At 44.5% G+C, this 21,151-nt stretch overlaps 2 protein-coding genes across 5 annotated transcripts; both read right to left on the bottom strand.

Moving 5' to 3' along the window:
• Window positions 1-1,706: 1,706 nt before the first annotated feature.
• LOC113135708 (transmembrane protein 150A-like) lies at window positions 1,707-13,436 on the bottom strand. Of its 4 annotated transcripts, none has more exons than XM_026315927.2 (8): window positions 13,167-13,436; window positions 12,669-12,742; window positions 10,443-10,490; window positions 8,897-8,983; window positions 7,063-7,130; window positions 5,193-5,476; window positions 3,398-3,575; window positions 1,707-2,822 (listed from the first exon to the last, which is right to left on the bottom strand). In XM_026315927.2, the coding sequence occupies exons 2-8, from the start codon at window positions 12,731-12,733 to the stop codon at window positions 2,569-2,571; spliced, it is 984 nt and encodes a 327-aa protein (XP_026171712.1). In that variant the 5' UTR covers window positions 12,734-12,742; window positions 13,167-13,436; the 3' UTR covers window positions 1,707-2,568. The 4 variants fall into 4 exon arrangements, with proteins under 4 accessions (XP_026171712.1, XP_026171713.1, XP_026171714.1 ...); XM_026315928.2 differs by having other exon boundaries at window positions 1,707-2,819; window positions 13,167-13,434; XM_026315929.2 differs by having other exon boundaries at window positions 5,193-5,320; window positions 13,167-13,434.
• Window positions 13,437-16,326: 2,890 nt separating this feature from the next.
• Window positions 16,327-19,376, bottom strand: LOC113136032 (elongation of very long chain fatty acids protein 6-like). Its single transcript, XM_026316486.1, has 4 exons — window positions 19,279-19,376; window positions 17,921-18,052; window positions 17,684-17,835; window positions 16,327-17,319 (listed from the first exon to the last, which is right to left on the bottom strand). The coding sequence occupies exons 1-4, from the start codon at window positions 19,374-19,376 to the stop codon at window positions 16,889-16,891; spliced, it is 813 nt and encodes a 270-aa protein (XP_026172271.1). The 3' UTR covers window positions 16,327-16,888.
• Between the last annotated feature and the right edge of the window lie 1,775 nt (window positions 19,377-21,151).

The raw sequence follows: 21,151 nt of genomic DNA, 5'->3' as shown, positions 1-21,151 counted from the left end.
CCTGTAGCAGTACCTTTGGTTTGGAAAACACCCTGGAACCACAAGTCTCTGTCCTCAAACCAGGGAGAGACATCTGGATCCACTGGTGTGAAGTTTTTGTCAGGATAGTTTCATAAAGTGCCTCAGCACGGCCTGGCTGGTTAGCAGCTGAATGATTTATGGGCCCTGAGTCTTGTTTTGGTGGATTTCCCCATCGATGTTTCGGTTTAAAATCCTGTGGTGAAACGATGCTGCATGACAAACATTTTCTGCTGTTGGATAATTACATGCTGGACCATGTTTAACAGTCGGCAGCCCCCTGATCTTTGAAGCAGCTCCACACTGAAGAGGCCTTGACAGTGGACTCAGACCAGTACTGGCCGTTCAGAGGACTTCACAGCACAGTTAGGACTCCTTTAGATCCTGGCCCAGACTTCAGGAAAATTCTTAAACGCGTAATTGAGCATGTAGACCCTCTGAGAGCTGTGACATCCAGACAAGTTGTGGGAATTGCCCTGGATTGTTGTTATATAACTCACATTTGTCTGAGTCTGTCTGAAATGACATAATCCAAGTCAGACAGGTTGCCAAGGCACAGACAATGATTTTACCTTCCTTATCCCAGTGTCTCCATAAAAAGCCTCCAGTTCATCCAGAATGCTGCAGCCATTCTTCCTGTAAAGTCCAGAATAGACTTTAAAATCCCTCTCGTCACATACAACAGGTCTAGACTGCCTGAGGACTCCTCATTGATGTGTTAAGCTCCGCTCCTCTTCTGTTTTTTAGCTCTCATCGTGTGCACTACTGAGGATGCTTCAGCCACACCTGGTCAGAACCATCAGAAACACTCATTCTGCATCAGACTGACATCTAGTGGACAAAAACCCACATCGCACCCAGGCCCTGACAACAGTTTTACTGCAGCAGGTGAAGTCACAATCAAGCAGAGAGTGAAAACCTTAAACCAGTCTCTGAAATGCTGACTTGTTTTGGTTGATCAGCATTTAGTAGCTGCACCAGTAATAAACACACATCCCCCATATGAAGGTTTGACTGTGCAGAGAATGTCCCTTCATCATTTTGCTTTTATTTCAGGCACATTATTATTTAATTCACTTGTCTTATGGATGTATGAATCTATTTGTATGCGACACACACACACCTTTACCACCTTTCTTCCTTCATTAATTCCTCTCTTCTTAATTCTTGACCTTTTATCGTACGTCATTCATCCCTGAAGAGACTTTACTGTGTGAGCTTCCTTTTCCCACCTTCCTCACTTTGAGTCTGATTAGTCCAGGAGAAGGAGATTAAAACACATGTGCAGCACGTGATGTGACGCGTTCAGCCTCTTCTTCTTCTTGTTTTTAGATATGTGACCAGATCCCTGATGCTGTGCTGGATGTTCACCTGGGACAGGATCCTGAAGCCTCATTGGCCTGTGGTGAGTAACTACACGTTTCCTCCAGCAGAGGGAAGCAGTGCACCAATGAGGGTCAAGTTCACTTCCACAGCAAATGTTTTTGTGAGGGAGCTGCTCTAGGAGCCACAGTCAGTTACTACAACCTGAATTTATCATGTTATTAATTTAATAAGAAAATAAAAAAGAAAACTAATGTGATTTTAATCTGATACTTGTATGTTTTGATCCCATATTTAACCACATCACATATTATGTATTTGTTTGTCCCTGGAGCCTGTGCATATGACTGAATATCACAAGGAAATTATCTTTATTTCGATTTGCTTTATTTATGTTTTGGCCTTTTCATACAATACTGAACTTAATTTTCTTGATGTGATAAAATACAGCATAAGGTTCTCGCCTACAGTTTGGTCCCAACAAAGCTGTAAAAGTCATTGTTACTGAGAGCCGTGATATGTTTTTGGCAAAGAGCTGAAGTGAGAAACGACAAAATATCCAAAAGAGCTTATTTGGTTTGATACGACACAGGCCACAAAGAGTTGCACAAAATGTTGGATATCAGTTTCAAACTAAACTCTATAAACATGTCAACATGAACGCAGAGATTCCTGCCATCGTTTTGGGCAAAACAAAAAGTGTTTTAACAACATTATTCTTGGCACATACTGACCGTCCATCGATTGTCAGAAGTTTTCTGGAAAACTTCACCTTTGTGTTGAGGTAAAGAGCAAAAAGCTGCTGATGTAACTAAACTTCCTGAGTAGAAACAATACAGAGCTCAGGGTCTGAACGTCCAAACATTCAAACAAAACGCAGCCCTGACGCCGCCGTGTTCTGCGAGGGACATCTGAGGCACTTTCAGGACGTTCACGCTGGTAAAGGACAACTTCAGCCAAGAATTCAGAAAGTCATTGTTACATTAACAGGATTAAAACCAACACGTGTGCGAGCGCGTGGCCTTTGTTGTCAAAGATGCACTTAGAACATTACGTGAGTTTTGCAGCATGTTTGCAAAGCAGGAGAGTCTCTGTCGGTCTTTGGTCACAGTGTCGGTGCTTTGGTGACTGTGGGGATTGTGCAGGATGCAGCTTTCAGGCTCTGGCCTCTCCCAGAAGGTTTTGTCCTTTGACCCCCAGGGGCCCTGAGGCCACGCAGGTGTTCAGCTACAGGATCGACAGGCTCTCCTGCTGGTGATGGTTGGACCCCCCACCCACCTCTGTCTTGTGTCCAGAGGTGGAGAAGCTCTGTGCCCCCCCTCCTCCTCTGGACAGGACCATCAGGGTGGCCCCCGACATGCCCCCGAACTCGAAGGCAAAAGTCCCGTAGAAGAGCATGATGAGCATGCAGTAGATCCACTCGAAGATGGCGGAGGTGTGCTGCAGGGCGAAGCTTTCCTGGCAAAAGAAAACTCCACCTGGTGATCAGAGGTTAAGGAATAATGGCTGCACAGCAGGAGCAAACACACACAGTCACACACAGTCACACACATGAACCAAAATCTGTGCTGGTCACACACATTGTGTAACTCAGACCGCAGGGACTCACTGATGGCATTAAAACTTTGTAGAAACCGGCCAAAAGTATGTGGACACATATAGGCTGTTTGTCTGCTGTCAGTTTAACATGGTCCAGGCCCCTGAGCTGATACTTTAACACTGTTTCCACTTTGGTTTGTCCTTTTTCTGGTTCATATAATAAATATTTAATCAGAAAACAAATCCAGCTGTTGGAAGGTGTGATGGTTTCTGACACCTACAGAAGCATCACTGTTTGTTTGTAGTAAGTCTGCTGCTTTATAATAAACAGGCTGCACAGTTTTGTTGAAGGGGAGTTGCTTCTTACTTTGCTTGAATATGAATCGTATCTTATCTTTGCAGCCCTGTCACCACTGATCTGCCCCCCCCAAACTTGTTAAATAAACCAAATTAAATTAACCTTTCATGAAAGAGTTTCAGCCCTACACCTTCAACCTGCTCCGTGTCGTTTGGATACTGAGCACCAGGGCGATGAGGGCCAGCAGGGTCATCCCCACTCGGACGTGACCCATTCGGTATTCGTCCTGGGTCTTGGCCAGTCTGTAGGTCAGAGCCGACTGAAGACACACAAACAGCATGCTGGAGGGAAAAGTCACGCCGGCTCCAACGTAGTGGAGGACTTTGGCAAAATCCACCTGCGAGGACAGACGGAAACAAAGAAAACACCTTCACTGCTTCACAGAACTGCAGTGTGGACGTACACAGTTGGACCCACAAACAAAACTTTTTTCTTTTTTTTTTTTTAATAAACGAATCAAATTTTCTAATAACACAAATTTGCCCTCGCTCTCAGACGGACTTCAGGCTAAATCTGAAAAACAAACTGTAATCTTGGAAATCATTCCTTCCCTGATGGGATCCAAAAAAATAATTTACATCTGAGCGTCGTTTCTTGTTGGAACATCTGGAAACAACAAAGCTGGTAAAAACGCACAAATGTACAGAGGTCATCATGAACCCACACACGCTCATCTGACACATCACAGGACAATCTGCACCAGGCAAATAAAACCCGAGAGCTCAGGTGACAGAAAAGCAGCATAATGATGCTAATTCACAGAAGCATCAAGATTGTCTCCATTGTCGTCTGTGACAGTGTCAGTGTGAACTCAGGGGCTGAGATAACCTGTTAGTGCTCGTCCAGTTTCAGCCTTATTCACACAAACGTATCCTGCACGAGGTTAAACGATAGAGGTGCATGATGGGAAACGAGCTGCGTAATTACACCCAGCAAACACGCGCTGTTTAATTTATACATGTGCACTCAAAGTTCTCATCTACTTGGTTGCCTTGGTTAAACCTCAGAAGGTCCAACTGTGGACTTCACAGCAGGGGAAACCAAAAAGCCAAAAAATGACGCCTTTATGGAAGAAGACGAGTTAGTCCCAAACCCTAAAGAGGTTCTTAGAGGAAACTAAAGAGGAAAACTGACAGTAAGGGGGTCAAGATGAGCACAGACACCTGATACATAACAGATCTCCTTTCTGCTCGTTCAGGATTTCCTCAGCATCAGTGTGTTGCAGCCCGTGTGTGTGTGTGTGTGTGTGTTGGGCTGTATGTCACTCAGCAGCTGTGGTGTCGATTCAGTGCATGTTGACATAGTGTAGCACCGACTCCATGTTTACTCTGAGGCAAACCCTGAGGTTTGTTATGTAAGACTGAGATTGGACAGGGAGGACGGTGCTGCAGCCTGTAGCCAAGGGGAGGAGGAACTAGATGACGGAGCCTCTGTGATTCATGCATCATCACTTATATATCAAAATATCACATCACTTCTGACGCTTGTTCCAAAAAATACTCTATATTTTTTCACGTAGTTTCCTCTGTCTCTAGTCCCTTTGTCCAGTTACACTGACGTGTACAGCACAATAAAAATATTATCTCCATGTTAATTACAGTACTTCGTCCCACTGTTGCACACGTCTAAAGACATAAATGTCACTGGAAATTTAAATGCTGATCACATTCGTGTCAAACCCCCACTTTGCAAATGTTCAGCACCTGAGGCGACAGAAACTCAGAGCACCAGAGCTCCTGTCTGTAGAGCACTTTTACAATACGGTACTGAAAGAACTCCAACAAGACTAAAGTTGTTTTTAGGATTCAACAAGTGCATTTTACCAGTTTATTTGTGAAGGGGTGGATCCTGTTTACCTGGATATTAATGTCTGTCTGGCTAAAGAAGCTAAAGGTTGTCGTATCGTCCTGAGCTCCACCTGAAGCTTCAAAGGGTCCGATCAGGCTGGACTTACCTGGAAGTTTCCCACCATGATGAGCCCGGCGGCACAGATCCATCCCGTGGAGAGGCCGGCCGTGTTGAGCACACAGTTCTGGTGCTTCTCTATCACGTGAGCGTAGCGCAGCAGGCCGATCAGCATCACTACGGCGACAGGCACAAAGACACGGACACGTGAAGATGGAACATTTTTCATCATGCAGTTGTGCAACCACGTTGGCCCAGATGTGCTCTCTTCCAGGAAATGTGCCCGCACTATTTGAAATGTTTGGGTCATCTGTGGTCCAGTATGTTCTGCCTCTAAACAGAAGAAAAACAACCTGAGGCTGCAGCTTTTCATCCAGACACAAACACTGTTTTTAGATGTACAGTCCAGGCAGCAGCTTTGTTTACTTACAGACAACCTCTCACAAACTCTGGTTTCTTCCTCATTACAGTGATTCCCGTTGGACGCAGTGTCTGTTATTGTGCTCTGGCATTTTAGGAGTTTACAGAAACTTCCAACTTCCCATCTGTCCTGCAGTTTTCCTCATTATTTATATTTGCACATATGCTCATGCCTGAATGTTCAGACTGTATGTTGCATATTTATTTTCATAAAAACAAGATAAATGACACTGAGGATCAATGATAACACTAAAGATGCCAAAGCACAATGAACGTATGAATGTTAAGATGGTGAACTCAAAAGTCCTGATGCTGCAGGTTCCTGTTGCCATCAAAGCTTCACAGCTGATGCTCATGCCGACCACATCTGGAGCACATCAGGCTACAAACTACAGGCGGCGAGTGTTTTGGTGCTCATGTTGTTAGTCGAGCAGCGAGAGCGGCGCTCGGCGTTTGATCGTGGCGTGCACGCAGCGATAAGCCTCCTCTGGGTTATCTCTGTGTTTCACTGGCTGCTGCACAGCAAGGGAGCGACTTTCTGATCCACAGGACTCGAACAATTACCATTCTTCCCATCTCCACTCGCGCCACACCTTCGACTCAAACAAACCACCTCGCAGACACAAACTGAGCTTTGTTTATGAGAGCGCAGTGAAGCGTTTGATGTTGGGGAAATTTCCAGAACAGACCAGCACAGCAGCTTCCATTTAAAGTTAAAATCAGTGACTGGATACAACCGATCAATCGATGGCCTGTTGTGCCTTCACCTGTTACTGATACGAAGCAGAAAAATGAATGTTTTATTTTCCCCTACAGCTCCTGCAGCTCTACAACATTTCCCCTCACAGCTAATGACATATGAGTCAGGACAGGGTTAATCAGTGTCTCAGGGCAGCAATAAAATACTGCATGTTCATGTTTGACCATGCTGCCTGTCCTCGCTGCCCCGCTCTGTTAAAGTGTGTGTGTGTGGGGGGCTGGATAATGTGGCCAATATGAGACCAAGACTTTCTCTAATTTTACCACCAGTCATTCTTGGCCCAGGGTGTGTTTGTGTGAATCTTGAAGAACACCAGATAACTCAGGGAGCATTAACATCAGTTGTGAGATAAATACCCTGAGCTCTGACAGGTTAACGTCTTTGATAAACCTCCCCAGATTCCAGCATTTTCTCTGAAATACCATGAAACCAGGTGCGTCTGCTGAGCAGGAACCATCTACGACAGATGACTGAGAGCAGCAGAGGAGCTGCACTCGTGGTCGTGGGAGGCACAAAAATGCACCATTCATGGCACAGACTAAATTCCCCATCAGCGAGGGGTGAGGCGGGACTGGGGAACAGAGACTTGGCCGGAGCCTGTGCAGCTGAAAAAACAAGCCTGAAGTCTTGAGTGCACAGATCCCCGTTCAACCCATGTAGTAAGTTGGGTGTTATCTGCACACAGACCTCTCAAGGAGCCTGCCCGGGTACGACTAAACCAACCTGCACTGATACTCACCCATGAAGGATCCTGTGCTGCATATGAGGCTGAAAAAACAACTTTCAGGTGGCAGAGTCCCACATTTACTGCAAGAGAAAAGGGAGAGCACAGGTACTTAGTGCAGGTTCTGTGGTTCAACCACGTTCTCAAATCCGACCTCTTGTGCTCACCGTCTTGCCCCCTCCTGTCAGTTTACCCCTGTGATTTTTACCGTGCAGCACTCTCAGACAGGAATTTCTTGAACATAGTCCTAAAAAAGCTGAAAGGACCTTTGTGTCCTCAGTTACTCTGTGCTACTAAAACCACGCCAACATTTTTTCTTGGGGAATGGTGCAGCAGAGAAGTGATTGTCTATAAATGGAGAGCGACAGTCCTGCTGGGAGGTCGAGGGAAGAATGACATTGAGATCTGTATCTACAGATAAAAAGCACCATGAAAACTCTTATATAACTAGAACAAAAACATTTCCCATAGTCCAGGCCTGCTGGGTCTGTCTTTAACTGCATCCACGGGAACATAAAGACCATAGTCAGCAGACCTGGCGTCCCTGTCTGTGGGGAAAACAGCATCTCTTGTTTACACTGTGCGACTCATGGAGGCGAAGGATCCACTGCTCACAACAAAAGTTCCTCTTCCTGTCGAGGTGAAGAGGCCTCGTACTCCCCTCGAGCGAGTGTGAGCTTATCTGCCCCACCACCCATCAGAGCCATTTATCCAGTAACAGCTCGACTGGGGGAAACATGACATACCATCTGCAGACTTTTTAAACATCTTGATGCAAGTATGCAGACTGTTTTGAGTGTTAGGAGTCAAATGTATAATCTGCATGAAGCCTTATCAGACAGAATACACAGCGTTCCTCTTCTGTGGGGAGCAGCTTCTGCTCTGACAGAGGAGCTGAGATGATGATGCACAGTTTAATCCAGATTTGCATCTTTGACCGTTAAGTTCACAGAAATTGGACGTTTTGGTGGTTTGATCTGACTGAACTGATTTTGCCTGGTGTTTGCAGAACGTTGTGATTTCTGCTGCGTGTTTCGTAACATCCAACAGTCACTTATTGACAAGCTCAATTAAGCATTAAAGCGTTTTGCTGGATATTCATTTATTCAGACAACGTGTTTAGCAAGAATGAGCTTTAAAAATATGGGCGAGATCAGCAGCAGGACTATTTACTGTGGTTGTTCAGGGGGTTTTATTCTTTTCTCACAGGGGAAATAGCTTTTAGTGACCAATTCAATGTAGAAATTTTTCTATTTTATTTTCTTTTGCAGTGAGATGAAAACAGATTTATGACTGTGATGATGGATTAAACACACATTTAATCTCCTCTGCACGTTCAGGCCTTTGCGTTAATCGGCCTCAGACTTGTGCTGCGTTGAAAGTGACACAGAGATAAACACACAATGTGCTCTGACATATTTCACTCTGGTTTGACTGTTTGACTGGAGAAAAAAAGAGAAGAAGCTGGAATAAAGTTACTGTTTGAAAGAAAAAGCCGTTATATAAACGATCTCTGCCCACAGAAAGACGAGCTATTTTGTTCTTATCCTCAATCACATCATGTGTCCGATGTGTGTTCTGCTATTATTTATCCTAATCATTATTATTATTATTATTAAAGCAGAAAGAGGACCCTCGGCCGCTTTCGCCATTGATTCACCACTGTGGTTTCACAAAACCGCACCAATTGTGGTGAGTCGGTTAAAAAAAAACGTGCTGTTGTTTAGTTCTGTGAAGGTCACAATGACACAAAAGACGAATGTGATTATTATATAACAAGAGTTTCACATGTGTGCACACAACCAGGGCAGAGACACTGTCAGAGGGGAGAGGGGCTTTAAACACCAACCTGATGAGTGGGATGTTTTCCAGCGTGCAGCACAGGACGGGGCCTCGCTGTAATGGGAGCTGCTCCTCACATGACTCATTATAAAGCCTGAGAACACACACACACACACACACACACACACACGTGCACTTTCTTCAGTCTGCAGACAGATACTGTGCAGGTATAAATGCAGAGATTTTAGACTTCAGGTTTCTCAAATGTTGAAAAACTAATTTGGCCCAGTGGAAAACTGGGTCAGAGTTCAAGTTCATTTTACTCTGATGTGCTCAGATACTCCATAATTAAGTTCTCATGAAGCAAGACAAGCAAAATAATAAAACATTCACCAAATCCCAGTAGAAAATTGACCTAAAATATTCCTGTGAAAGGTTTTTGTTTTTTTTAGATAACACAGGTGAATACTGTGCTGCAGGCGCTCCATGTGTTCTTTGGGTTTATAAACTCTCTAAATCCTGTATAAAGTTTAACACGCAGGAAGACTAACAGCAGGAAAGTCCAATGTTTTGTCACGTGAAGGCGAGTTGTGATGAGCTGCCTGCACACGCAACCTGATTTGAGGCTGGGACCCTCCTGCACCATCTGGGACGAAACATGTTTAGTTTTCACATACCACAGAATCGCTCGATATCAGAGATCTGACTGCAGCTCTGACACGAGTTTGGATTCCGCTCTCCCCTTTCACCCAGTCCGTTCGGATTCTTCATCCTCCCTGATCCCAACATCTCCCTCCCTTCTTACACCCACAGTCACATCCTCCCCTCATGTCAACACTCGTCCCTGCAGCACTCTACTTTCTCAATGTCCACTCCCCACCTGCGTCTTCTTCGCCGTGTTGGAATTCGGACTGATTTGTCAACGGTGAGCATCGATGAGGGTTAAGAAAAGATTCTCTGCTGCGAAGGACTGTTCCCTCTATCAATAGCACATCAACACACCAGCTGAGAGCCTGGTGTTTTCACAGTGGGCCTCAGTGACCACATTACAGCTGAGCCTTCTCTCAAAACAGAAGATATTTCTGATCTGAACTGAGTCGGCTTGGTGTAGGTGCACTCAGTGGATGGAGCGACCATCGGGACTGAGTCTGACGTCACTGTCTGAGGTGCTTAGGAAGTGTTGAACAAAGAGCTGCTAATTTTACGGCACCGTGGTCGAGCTCCACTCAGTGAGTACGACACCGACGTGCGACACGTTACCTACCTACCGCCTTAAAAGGTGGAAGCAGCTGCTGCTTCACACACGACAAGCTTGTATGTGGAGCCACATTAGCATTAATCTGAGTCATGTCTCTATCTCTGGCTCTTCAGCTGCTAAACGCTCCACTATGGACTCATGGACAGTGGCTTTTTACACCTGCAGCTCAGAAAACAGATGTTTCCACCTGCAGCCAGAAATGGCACGATGAGAGTGAAACAAAAGGGAAAAGTTGTGAAGACGCTGAAAGACACTAAATGTTTTTAGACTAAAAGGTTTTAGAGTAAAAGTCTACACTGTGCGTGTGTGTGTGTGTGTGTGTGTGTGTGTGTGTGTGTGTGTGTGTGTGTTGTACCAGTTATGCACAGGGCAGACGTGCTGGTTGTACAGGGCCATCGCGTATCTGCAAAGTAGGAGGGAAGAATATTTGAGTTGGTTGAGCAGGAAAATGTCTTGATGTGGTTTGGATCCGTCCTGGACTAGTGGCCCTCAACACTTTATCACCAGTTAGTATTAATATCTAACTCCAATGAAAACAAGCTGAGGTTAGAACGTAAAACAAAGGCTCTTATTTTGACAACCATGTTCATTTATGGTATGAAAACTTTTCAAGCTGACCAGGTGAAACTTTGCAAAACTAACGCTGGACCCATCAAGCTCAGCTTCTGTCTGCACAGTCACAGGCCAAACCCTAAACATGGTGAACATGGTACATAAAACCTGAACTTCCAGTTTTGTTCCAGTAGAAAAAAAATAAATATGTTTTTCTTTAGCAAACACCGTTACCCATAAGCCCTAGACATTAGTGGTTTCATAGATCCAGACAAAAACAAATGTGACATGACCAGCTGTGTTATGCAGTTTTTCTGTGCTTGTAAACTAAGTGTTGTAATTTAAAGCCATGACGGTCTCAGCTGCAGCTGCTTTGCCTCTGAATCTGCAGAGTCAAGTCTAGGAACATTTTTCTCCTGAGCTGCTGATGAAAGACATGCTGCTAACCATCAGCACGTTAGCATTTCCACAGCTGCTGACCTGGAGCCTGTGATTCTTCCTTTAGCAGTGACCATGTGCAGACAAACTGTTGTGCGAAGCTTAAATACATCAAGGGAAAGACTCTCAGAGCCTGAAGCGTCGGATTAGATCATTTAAAGCACCTAAAGGACACAGATAAGACGAGGAGGCAACAAAACAAGCTGCTGTACAGAAACTTTGAGGCAGGCCGTGACGGTCTTATGCATTGATCACTGATAACAAAGGGACAGCCAGAGCAGAAGAATTGATTTGCCTTTATGTAAACTAACTGTGACGGTGCTTTGGTTTGAAATACTGCAGAGCTTCTGTGGAGTTTGATATAAATGATTTACTCAGCTTTGGTTAAAATGTAAAGGAAGGAAGGAAAGAACTTCACAAACCGGCCCAGAGCTGCAGAAACGTTGCAGTTACGTCCCTGAGTCGTACAGCTATTGGACAGAGCCTTCAAAGGTACGAGCAGACAGGCGTCAACAGGCCTGAGCAGCGGCAGGTCGGGCAGAATGAGGGCGATTACAGACGGGGAACGCTTCAGACACCCGGTGTGAAAAATCCCTGCAGCCGCTTTACAGAGGTGTGAAAGGCTGCATCAAGGTGCATCAAGCCACTCGCACCAAGGAGGGAAAGGAAGAGTCACACAGTCCAGACACGAGGGTGTGACCTTCATCCTGCAGAGAGCATCCAGTCTTAGTCTCTTACTAACCAGCTGCAAAGATGTTGTGCTTTGTAACTGTGCTGTGAAATTGCTTTTTATGATTACAGATGTCAAACCAATCAGCCACCCAGACTGCAGCCTTTCTTTTCTTACTGAAGTCAGTGTCCGATGTGTCAGTGACATTCAAAGACTCTTCTTTTCCCCAGTCTCCTCTACAGAACAGATTTTAAAGCTTGTTCCTTTGTGCACACCCTCTGTTCTCTTCCCAGCATCAGTTCTGTTAATAAACACCTGTTTATTGTGTTTGCCGTCGGAACACAGACTGGCTGCTGCTGTCTCGGCCATGTGTGTCCTGAAAATGAGACTTTAAGCTGATGAAAGAGTGAGAGATGTGATTAGGCTCATCAGAGGTGGCAGGGGGAAAAGGAAAAATGCTTATTTATTTCCTTTCCCAGCATTAGATAAAACTGTCCATGTGTTGTAGCTCATATCAAAATATCAAACTACTCCTTTAAATCTGTTTCTTCAGTTGTGAAGAAGAAAAACAGGAGCATCGCTGCACCGTCCTGCTGCTCTGAAGCCCAGCACCTGTTGACTGGGACACTTTGCTCTATAGATGCAGCTGTTGTCACGTGAGCAGCTACAGATGTGCCTGTACATGGACAGATGTAGGGACACCAGGACTTTCAGTGACGTCCGGTCACAGAATAAACATTAAGCGAGCACTCTTTGCTTCCAGAAAAGGAAAAATGTTTACATAGATGAACTTTGTACAGACCAGAATCCTGTTTAATCAGGCCAATGTATGGACAGCTGCAAAGACGCTAAGGCAACAGGCAGACAATGGAAAGAAAAACACAGAAATGAAGTGTGTGAATGTAACTCCGAGGTACTTACACCACCCATATTCCAGTGATGGTGAAGACGGGCAGGCTGACAGGGATGATCATCCATAGGGACATGATGACCACCTGCAGACAGGACACCAGAATCACTTTCAGGAGGTCTGCGCTGGTTTGGGGTCCAAGGCTAAAATAAGCTGCTGGGCCCCTGTAACCTACACTCACCCCTGCAGCACGTACAGTAAACACATGCATTAAACTGAAGTACTGATTAATGAGGGTCTCACACTGTGCTCAGACTTCTCAGGGTGACGAGAAAAAGCAGGTTTCAGTGCATCTTTCATCACATTAAAGCACAGTAAGTACAGAAAGTAATGTGCCATGCTGCATAAAATCACTGAAATCCCACTAATCCATTTGTGAGAAATACCGTCTCCTCTGCTACCGCTATAAAAGCTGCAGAAATGAAGGGAAAGTATTTATTTTAATTTACACTGACTATGTTCTGTAAGGAGCCTGTTGGAAAGGAGCAGCGTCCAATGTGCGACTCTACCTCTCGTTTCTTCGGGGAAAAACCTCAGACTCGTCTCATCTCAGCTCGTCCAAACTCGAGGAAAAGACGCACCAAGTGTCTGCGGGTCCGAGCTTCTGTGCCTGGGTCACCACAGCTGCTTTCATGCTGATGTGGGGTTTTCACATCAGGGCCCGAGAGAAGCGGGGACGGTGAGTTTCCCCCTTTTCATTCATCGCAGACTCGGACTGAGCTGCGGCTGCAGCCTGGTTGTTGTGAGGACGGAGCAGCTGGAGTCACCAACTCTGAGCTCCTCCCAGCGCGCACTGGGGGGGGGGCGCAGAGCCTGGTGGTCTGCGCTGGTTCCGGCCCATTTTAGTTTCAGTATAGCTGGGAAACTACTCCTGTTTTATTAACCTGTGTGTGTGTGTGTGTGTGTGTTGGGGGTGGGGGTGGGGGATTATTGTTTTTCTCGCCTTCCTGGAAACACATTAATAACTTAATTTCTCTCTAAGTGTTCCCAGTGCTGCATTTACTGCCCTTAGTGAAGTTTATTCATATTCAGGCTGATTCACTGTGAGGATGTTAAAACACAAGAGAATCATTTTCTGTTTTCTGCTTATTTCTGTCTTTGCTCTTTAAACGTCCTGTTTATCTTTAGACCTACATCCTTTATGTTGTTGCTGCGCACATGCTGAAGCTCCCAGTTTCCTTTGAGTCGCTGACACTTTGAAACGTTTCTGATCTTTTACTTGAGTAAAAGTATTGAAACTCAAAAAAATGTGTGCAGAATATCCATTTTTAGCTGGAGAAGGGGTGGAGTGTCCTAGACCCAAAGGTTTTTTTTTTGAATAAAAAGTTCCGTTTTGTTTGATCTTATTATATAAGCTCATGTTATTGATATTACCGGGTTACTGTGGTTGACCCATTAACATGCACATATTTCTAAAACATTTAAACACTGTAGCTAGTTGGAATTACTCTAATTTGAAGTATTAGCATTTAATGTACTATTTTTATTGCAACTAGTAACTAAATGGTAAATACCTTGTGGTCACAGGGATTAATATCACAGCAGGTCAGGTTAGTAAGTGAAGAGGTGTGAAAAGTTTGATTTTACTTTATATTTGTTGCAGGTGTGAAAAAAAACAAATCTTCTAATGTTCATTTGCTGATGCCTTTCCTTTATTCCCACGGCACCTGAAGGCAGCATCACGTGGCTCCGCGTGTGCTTCACTGTGCAGATGTAAACAGCTGCTTCCACTTAAGTCCGACAGCTGCCACCTGAGGGCGCTAAAGGCGCCTGAGGTGCAACACTGGTGTAACTATATCACTTTTGACTTGTGTATTCATGTGTAAGTAGTATTTTAATTGTGTAGTACCTAATGTTTGTACTTTAATACACTATTAAATGGAAGGTTTCATTAATGCTACTAATACTAAGTGGATTGTGCATAATCCTAGTACTACTACTAACAGTACAGTATCTCAGTTTGTCTCTTTTATTTGTCTCAGTTCCCCTCTGCAGAGTGATGACAACAGTGCAGTTTTTAAAAAATATATTCTCAGAGAGTAAAACACGTTTTGTGTGTAACCAGTAAATAAACACAGTAAACGTCATCACACTATAGCAAGTTTATAGTTTTTGGGACATTTGCAGTTGTTTTAGTAAAAAATACTCATTTTAGTCCTGCAAAGACGCAGTCTGACATCACTTTATGTCTCTGCTGAATTATTTTTAATGTGTGCTCTTTTTACAGCACTTTCCTTGCAGGTGAAATCCTCATGAGATGTTGCAGCAGTAAGTATGAAATGTGGTGCTTTGCTGTGAAGAAATCCTGCACTGGTGTCGGTTCACAGCTGCCTGTGTGTGTCCTTCCTCGGCGTCCTCTGGTGTCACCGCCCACAGCCGCAGGACGAATGTGCTGAGCAGCCAGAGCTTTGTCCTCCGTCAACCCACAGCCTGGCTCATCTCTGCGGACAGACTGCGGTCTAAAGACCACGGGAGTCTGGTGTTTTACTGGTTTAACCCTGTAGAGCTGCTGTCAGTGAGTCGATCATTTATGGTGCAGGGCTTTTTGTTGTAATGTGACATTCCAGTCTTCTTCCATTTCCCAGAGACTGAGGCCACCGCTCTTTAGACCTGGTTTTACCCCCTGGTCCTGATCTGTGTCTCTGCACAAAAGAGTCCCTGGACTTCATGTCCTGGTTTCTGTCTGAACATGAAACTGTGGGACCTTAGGTACACAGGTGTGTCTTTTCATTTCTGTTTGAGCTCCAAGAACTTAGAGATCACTGCAAAATAACTTTGGAAACAGTGACTGGAGACATTTTAAAACCGGAATGAGTTTATTTTAACCATCAGAAACTTTGACAGGTGACAGAAAAATCCACAGAGGTGCAACTTGAGTTTTCTCATCATTTACCAGAGGAAATGTAACACAGATATCAGTGCTCTCATGTCAAAAATAACAAGCTTTTCTGTTTCACAGGGTTAAAACAAGTTGTCTTTCAGTGCATCATCACTGACACGAGGACGTCTCCACTTTGTGCTTTTTAAAATCCCCTAACAAACATTTCAACTGTTTTAGAAGAATCTGGAACACTAGTGATCGTCAGGTTACACTGATATTTATGTTTGATGCTAAAACTCTTTTGTTTTTCCTTTGTAAGACGTGTTTGCGGCAGGAAGACGACGAGTTTAGGACGGTTTGTCAGTCGGACGGATTTCTCAAGCAGTCCTGAGCAACCTGCAGGTATCACTGACACAAACACAATAAACTGCATCATGAACAGACCGACCAAAGGCTTGTTTTAATCTCCTCACATCAACGAGGCAAAGTGCTGCTACCACCAGTTTGTCAGAAGACGTCAGGAATGTGGAACAAATGAAGCTGACTGCACATCCTCACACAAAAACTCTACCCTCTACCACTTAAAAAGAAATGCTTATTGTTATTTGCAGCTTTTTGGCACATCCTCTAGTATTTTCTTTATTTGCACAAATAATCAGTCGTTAGTTTCCACAGGCATTAAGGGGAAGTGAGCAGGTTCCACAAACTGGGCATGTGTTCAAGTTTAACTTCTTAGATATGAGGTAAGGTGAACAGGTTATGGTCTGGTTTCATGTGTTTTTGTAGCTTATATAGCGAAGCTGATAACTGTATGCTAACGTAAAGGAATGAAGACGGGACATAAAGACATAAACCACATACCAGAGACGCTCAGTGCATGTGGAGGCTTCAAATCTTTTTGGTGATCTAGGTTTCCTATCCTGCAGGTCACAGTGGTTTTAAATGACTTTGAAGAAGAAGTTCAACATTTTAGAGAATCTTAGATGAGATTCCTTTGTAATGTGACCGGCGTGTTTCTGCCGGGACAACTTCCTAGAGTTCAAAACTCATAACTCTGTCCCTCCAACCGGACGTCCTGTATTTGGAGTCTTATCATTAGATAAACAACACGACGGCACAAACGCAGCCGCCTGTGCAACATGTTTAAACACAAACATTTTGAACCACGTAGGACAAATCTTTGGTCTTTAAATGCATGTTTTGTTTTTCTACTAGCCCAGAGTCACAGTAATAAGGCAGTAATTTAAATGAGGTGAGTACTATGTTTGGTGTGTGATCCAGTGTATGTGATGTGATCCAGTCTAATGCTTTGAATCTGTGGGCGACTAAGAGTCAAATTAGAAAGTCTGAGTCTCATATTCACAGCCCCTCGCTGTCAGTCGTTTCTAATGGCACACTTTAAAAGGCAGGCTACTCTGTCTTGGACCCTTTGTCCCCAGAGGAGCGTCTGAGGTAGCTGTTGTAGAAGAACGAGGCAAAAAGGATCAAGTAGCTCAGGTACATGAGACAGCCCCATGCGAGGTTGCTCAGGCTGGACGGGCAGTGCACGTCGTGCATCCAAAGGTACACCAGCCCCAGGACGGCCAGTCCTATCACCATCTGCAGGATCTGGGCGGTCGTGATGATCATGGCGCAGGCACGGGGCACCCGCACGCCGGCCGCCCGGGCTGCGTAGTAGGTGTACATGAGAGAGTGGACGCCGTAGTTCATAGTTATGAACCAGGTGCCGCCCACCGTCTGGCTCTTGTAGGCGTAACAGGAGTAGAGCAGCACGGTGATGTGGTGGTACCAGTGCAGGAAGATGAGGCGCTGCTTCCGCAGGACGATGAAAGCCGTGTCACCTGAGAGACGTGGACAGAATGTGAGTCACCAGAGTGTTTGGAGTTTGAAGCTCAATACTTTAGTTATGTCACAAAACTGTATCATGAACTTTACTGCACTAAGCTTGAACTGATAATCTCAAGTCCTCCACACGTGTGGTCACAGCTGGGAGACTGCCAGCAGACAAACTAAAACACTGCAGGTTACACTGGAAATATTAAACCTGATGTCAACCCTGTCTCCCTAATACTCAGGCGAACATTGATCAAATTTTCTTTCCACCTCAGAATCTGCCTAAAAATCACGTAATCACTAAGATTTGAGCAGCTAAAGTCTTTAACAACCGTGCATTTGCTCCCAGGAACAGATCAGAGCAAGTCGTACCCAGCTCGGGGCCCTTGCTGAGGACAAAAGCGTAGGCCCAGAATTTGCTGACGGGGGCGCTGTAGAACCTGGTGTCACACACCGACTGTCTGAAGCCGCCGTTCATGAGCATGTTCAGCATGTAGAGTCCGGTCCTGAGCGTCCCGATGATGCTGCGGAGCGAACACACAGCATGTAAACACAGTCTATGGACTCCTGTCAGTGGAAATCACACAACTCAGTCGGTCGTGGCTTCACCTGAAGACGGCGAGGCCGAGAGACCACAGCACCAACGGCTTTCGCAGGTTCAGTTTCGGCCGCTCCCTCATGAAGTGCTGACCCCCGAACACGAGCACAACGTACAGGCCACAGAGCAGGAAGGCCTTGCTCCTGTGGACGACAAAACACAGAATGAAGCAGAACAGGCTTCATCAGACTGAGAACCTGCAGCTCTTCACACGGTTCCACATAAAACAGATGTAGACGGCTTTGTCTGGATGAACATTAATGTTTGAGGATCTGATGAGTTTCATTAAGCGATCAAACCTCCAGTGTCGAGTGAACTTCGACCTGTGTCCGGTTATACAAAACAGGAAGTAGACAAAGAGCACCATAAAATCACCTCAGCAGACCCTGAAACACGATCGCACTGATGTTACGAGCTGTTACGTAACAACGTTACACAACCTGCAGTGTTTTTGCATTGTTGCTTAAAAATGACAAAAATTATTTGATTATCAGTATATATATATATATATATATATATGTATGTATATTAATGGGGACTTCCTGCAGAGAGTTTGGTCCCAGGGCCCCTGATCTCTGAGCCCACAAAGTCCAGGGATCATTATCAGGAGAGAAAAGCAGAACTGATGCTGTGCTGAAAACACACCTTCACTAATGTAATAAAAATATTCACTTCTTTCAAAAAAAAAGGGACATGACACCACATTTTTATTTGACAGTGAAGGACTTTCAAGTATTTTTGCTTGAAAAATCTTTCAACTGATGAATCAATTGATCAGCTAAATGCTGCAGGTGTAGATCCAAGTAGGTGCAGCTCAGTTTGGAAGAAAAACATGTTCATATACTCCCTGTCATATACACCAGCTAAACTAATCCATATGGAATAAACTGCAGCAGATCCAAACACAGAAACCAGCTCAGGGTCCCTGAGGCCCATCATCAGGTGTTTTTCATGCAGGCAGCAGGGAGGGCAGCCCCGGGCCAGTTGGCGGGGCAAATAGAAACACTGCTGCAGTTTTACACAACAAAAAAAAATGTGGTTTTACAGGTTTCACTAACTCCTGTACATTTTGGAAGTACTTGTACTTTACGATAATCCTATACTATAGTTTTTACTACATTTGATGCTAATACTTCTGCAGTACCAGCACTGGAGTACAATTTTGAATGCATAACTACTTCCATACTGTAGTATTACTTCATAAAGTACACCCTGGTGTTTCCTGGGGAAGTTTCAGTTGATCCGAGCCGGTTTCAGACTCTGGCACATAGACGTCCACCAGAAATCCACTTGACTGGGGGGACACAGAAGCCCCCACCGCGAGGACGAGCAGGAGAACCGTCTCATTTCTCGGAGCTTCAGCTCTTACCAGTTTTCCTGAATCCACTTCAGGGCTCGTCTTTCGTCGAAACGCCGCTCGAAGTCAAACTCCGCCAGCGAGGACGCGCCGAGCTCGCTCTCGTTCATCTCGATCAGCTGTTCGAGTCCGGACGTTTCTGGGAGGAAAGCTGGACTATGGCCGAACCGCTCGGGATACAGGGTCCAGACTGACTGCGGGTTCTTATCCAGCTGATGTGTTCTGGATCAGCTGGAGGATGCGCAGTGCAAAAACATATTCCGGTGTGGACTTTCAAAATAAAAGGCAGGAAATGAGTGTGTCGTTATTACACTGGTAGTCTTTCATATTCTTCATAGTGATGTTTTCTATTAGTATAGGAATAAATAGGCATTTATGGTCGATTAATTACTGGAATAATCTTGGGGTCACATGTAAAGAGCCCGGGTCCTGGTCTGAAGCTGAACTGGGCCAAAGCAAAGTGGTAAAGTGTCAAAGGTCAAAGCAGAAAGCGAAATGTCAGAGATGCACTGACGGCTTGTTTCCATCTTTTCTGCAGCAGCAGAAGGAAATGGAGCCTTGGAAATAGATGCAAACAGTTTATCCAGGTGTCCCAGCCCTGCCAACAAACAGCCGACAAACAGCCGACAAACAGCCAGCAAGCAGCTTTATTTGCATACTATAGCCCAGCAGCAGGTAGGACTGGAGAAATGTCACTCTGGGAAAGGATGATGAACATTTTATTGATAATTTCTGACATTTTCCAGACAACCTGAGTTAAATCTGCTCTGTAAATACTATTACATGCACTTAAACGCAGTTATTTCATTCTTATGCAGTTCTTTAGGTGTCACCCCATAAAATCCAGGTGCTTCTATAACACACCTGTGCAGCGAAAGGGTGCTTATCTTTTCTGGCCAACTGCGTGTGCCACGGTGCTATCTCTAATATCTTAACTTAATTTCACTGCAAAACAGTTTCGTAAGACTCGCTGTGATGGAGCCACGTTAGACATGATCAAGTTTTATTTACCAACTGGGCAAAGGTGACCAGGGTCACTGTTATGCAAATGTAATGTGACAGAGAAAATATACATAACTAAAACAAGATATTACAATATAGGGACCTGGAGGCAGCAGCTGCTTTATTATCTGATCTTTTAGTGAAAAAAACTTCATTTTTTGCAGGAATGTCCTGGTCAAGAAAAGCAGCAGCACATTGAACAAAGAGGTTTCCAAACATTTATTTTATTTATAGCTTTATTGGTTTATTTACCAGGGACAGGCATGATCAGATTAACAAGGCCAATGTCCTGTGAGCCTGTACCTGCACACGGGACATTGGCCTTGTTAATCTGATCGTGCAGAAACAAGAAAAGTGACTCACATTTATGTGATTTATTGAAAAATGTATTTTATTCATCAATAACTTCTGTCTCTTTTTATACACAGACTGATGCAGGGATTTGTCTTAATACGCCTTGAAAAGGTGAGAAATTGATCACACAAATAAAAAGGATAATGAACACGGGGCCATCTGCTGGACACTGTTTTTGCATCTGCAGTGTAGAAGAGTTTCAGTTTTCTGTTTCTGAACATTCATGAATTCATTTCACACTAAACATCCTTCATCTGAGCAGAGTCTGGACTCAGATCCACTTCCACCACGCTGCAAAATCAACGGTGTTGAATTAATTCTGAGACTACACAGTGTTTATATGTTTCTACTGTTCAACATACAAACTCACATGAATGTTGATTTACACAGTTTTCCTCCTCGATACCAGCAGATGGCAGAAAAGAGCCAGTAGCGGTGTATCCCACTGTCAAAACACTCCACTACAAATAGAAATCCTCCATCAAAATCCTACTTAAGTAAAAATACACAAGTCTTATCAGCAAAATGT

The sequence above is a fragment of the Mastacembelus armatus genome, chromosome 19, assembly GCF_900324485.2.
Source record: "Mastacembelus armatus chromosome 19, fMasArm1.2, whole genome shotgun sequence".
NCBI classification, from domain to species: Eukaryota; Metazoa; Chordata; class Actinopteri; order Synbranchiformes; family Mastacembelidae; genus Mastacembelus; species Mastacembelus armatus.
Note: the sequence above shows the minus strand (reverse complement) of the source record. Positions and strands in the feature narration are given on the sequence as shown.

Coding starts and splice junctions, on each gene's coding strand:
- LOC113136032 (XM_026316486.1), bottom strand. CDS start 19,376: ATGAACGAGAGCGAGCTCGGCGCGTCCTCGCTGGCGGAGTTTGACTTC. Junction 18,053..19,278: donor AAGTGGATTCAGGAAAACTG/GTAAGAGCTGAA, acceptor TGTCGTCCACAG/GAGCAAGGCCTTCCTGCTCT. Junction 17,836..17,920: donor CTCGGCCTCGCCGTCTTCAG/GTGAAGCCACGA, acceptor TTCGCTCCGCAG/CATCATCGGGACGCTCAGGA.
- LOC113135708 (XM_026315927.2), bottom strand. CDS start 12,733: ATGTCCCTATGGATGATCATCCCTGTCAGCCTGCCCGTCTTCACCATC. Junction 7,131..8,896: donor GAAAACATCCCACTCATCAG/GTTGGTGTTTAA, acceptor TTTCTCTTGCAG/TAAATGTGGGACTCTGCCAC. Junction 5,477..7,062: donor CAGCACAGGATCCTTCATGG/GTGAGTATCAGT, acceptor TCTTCTGTTTAG/AGGCAGAACATACTGGACCA.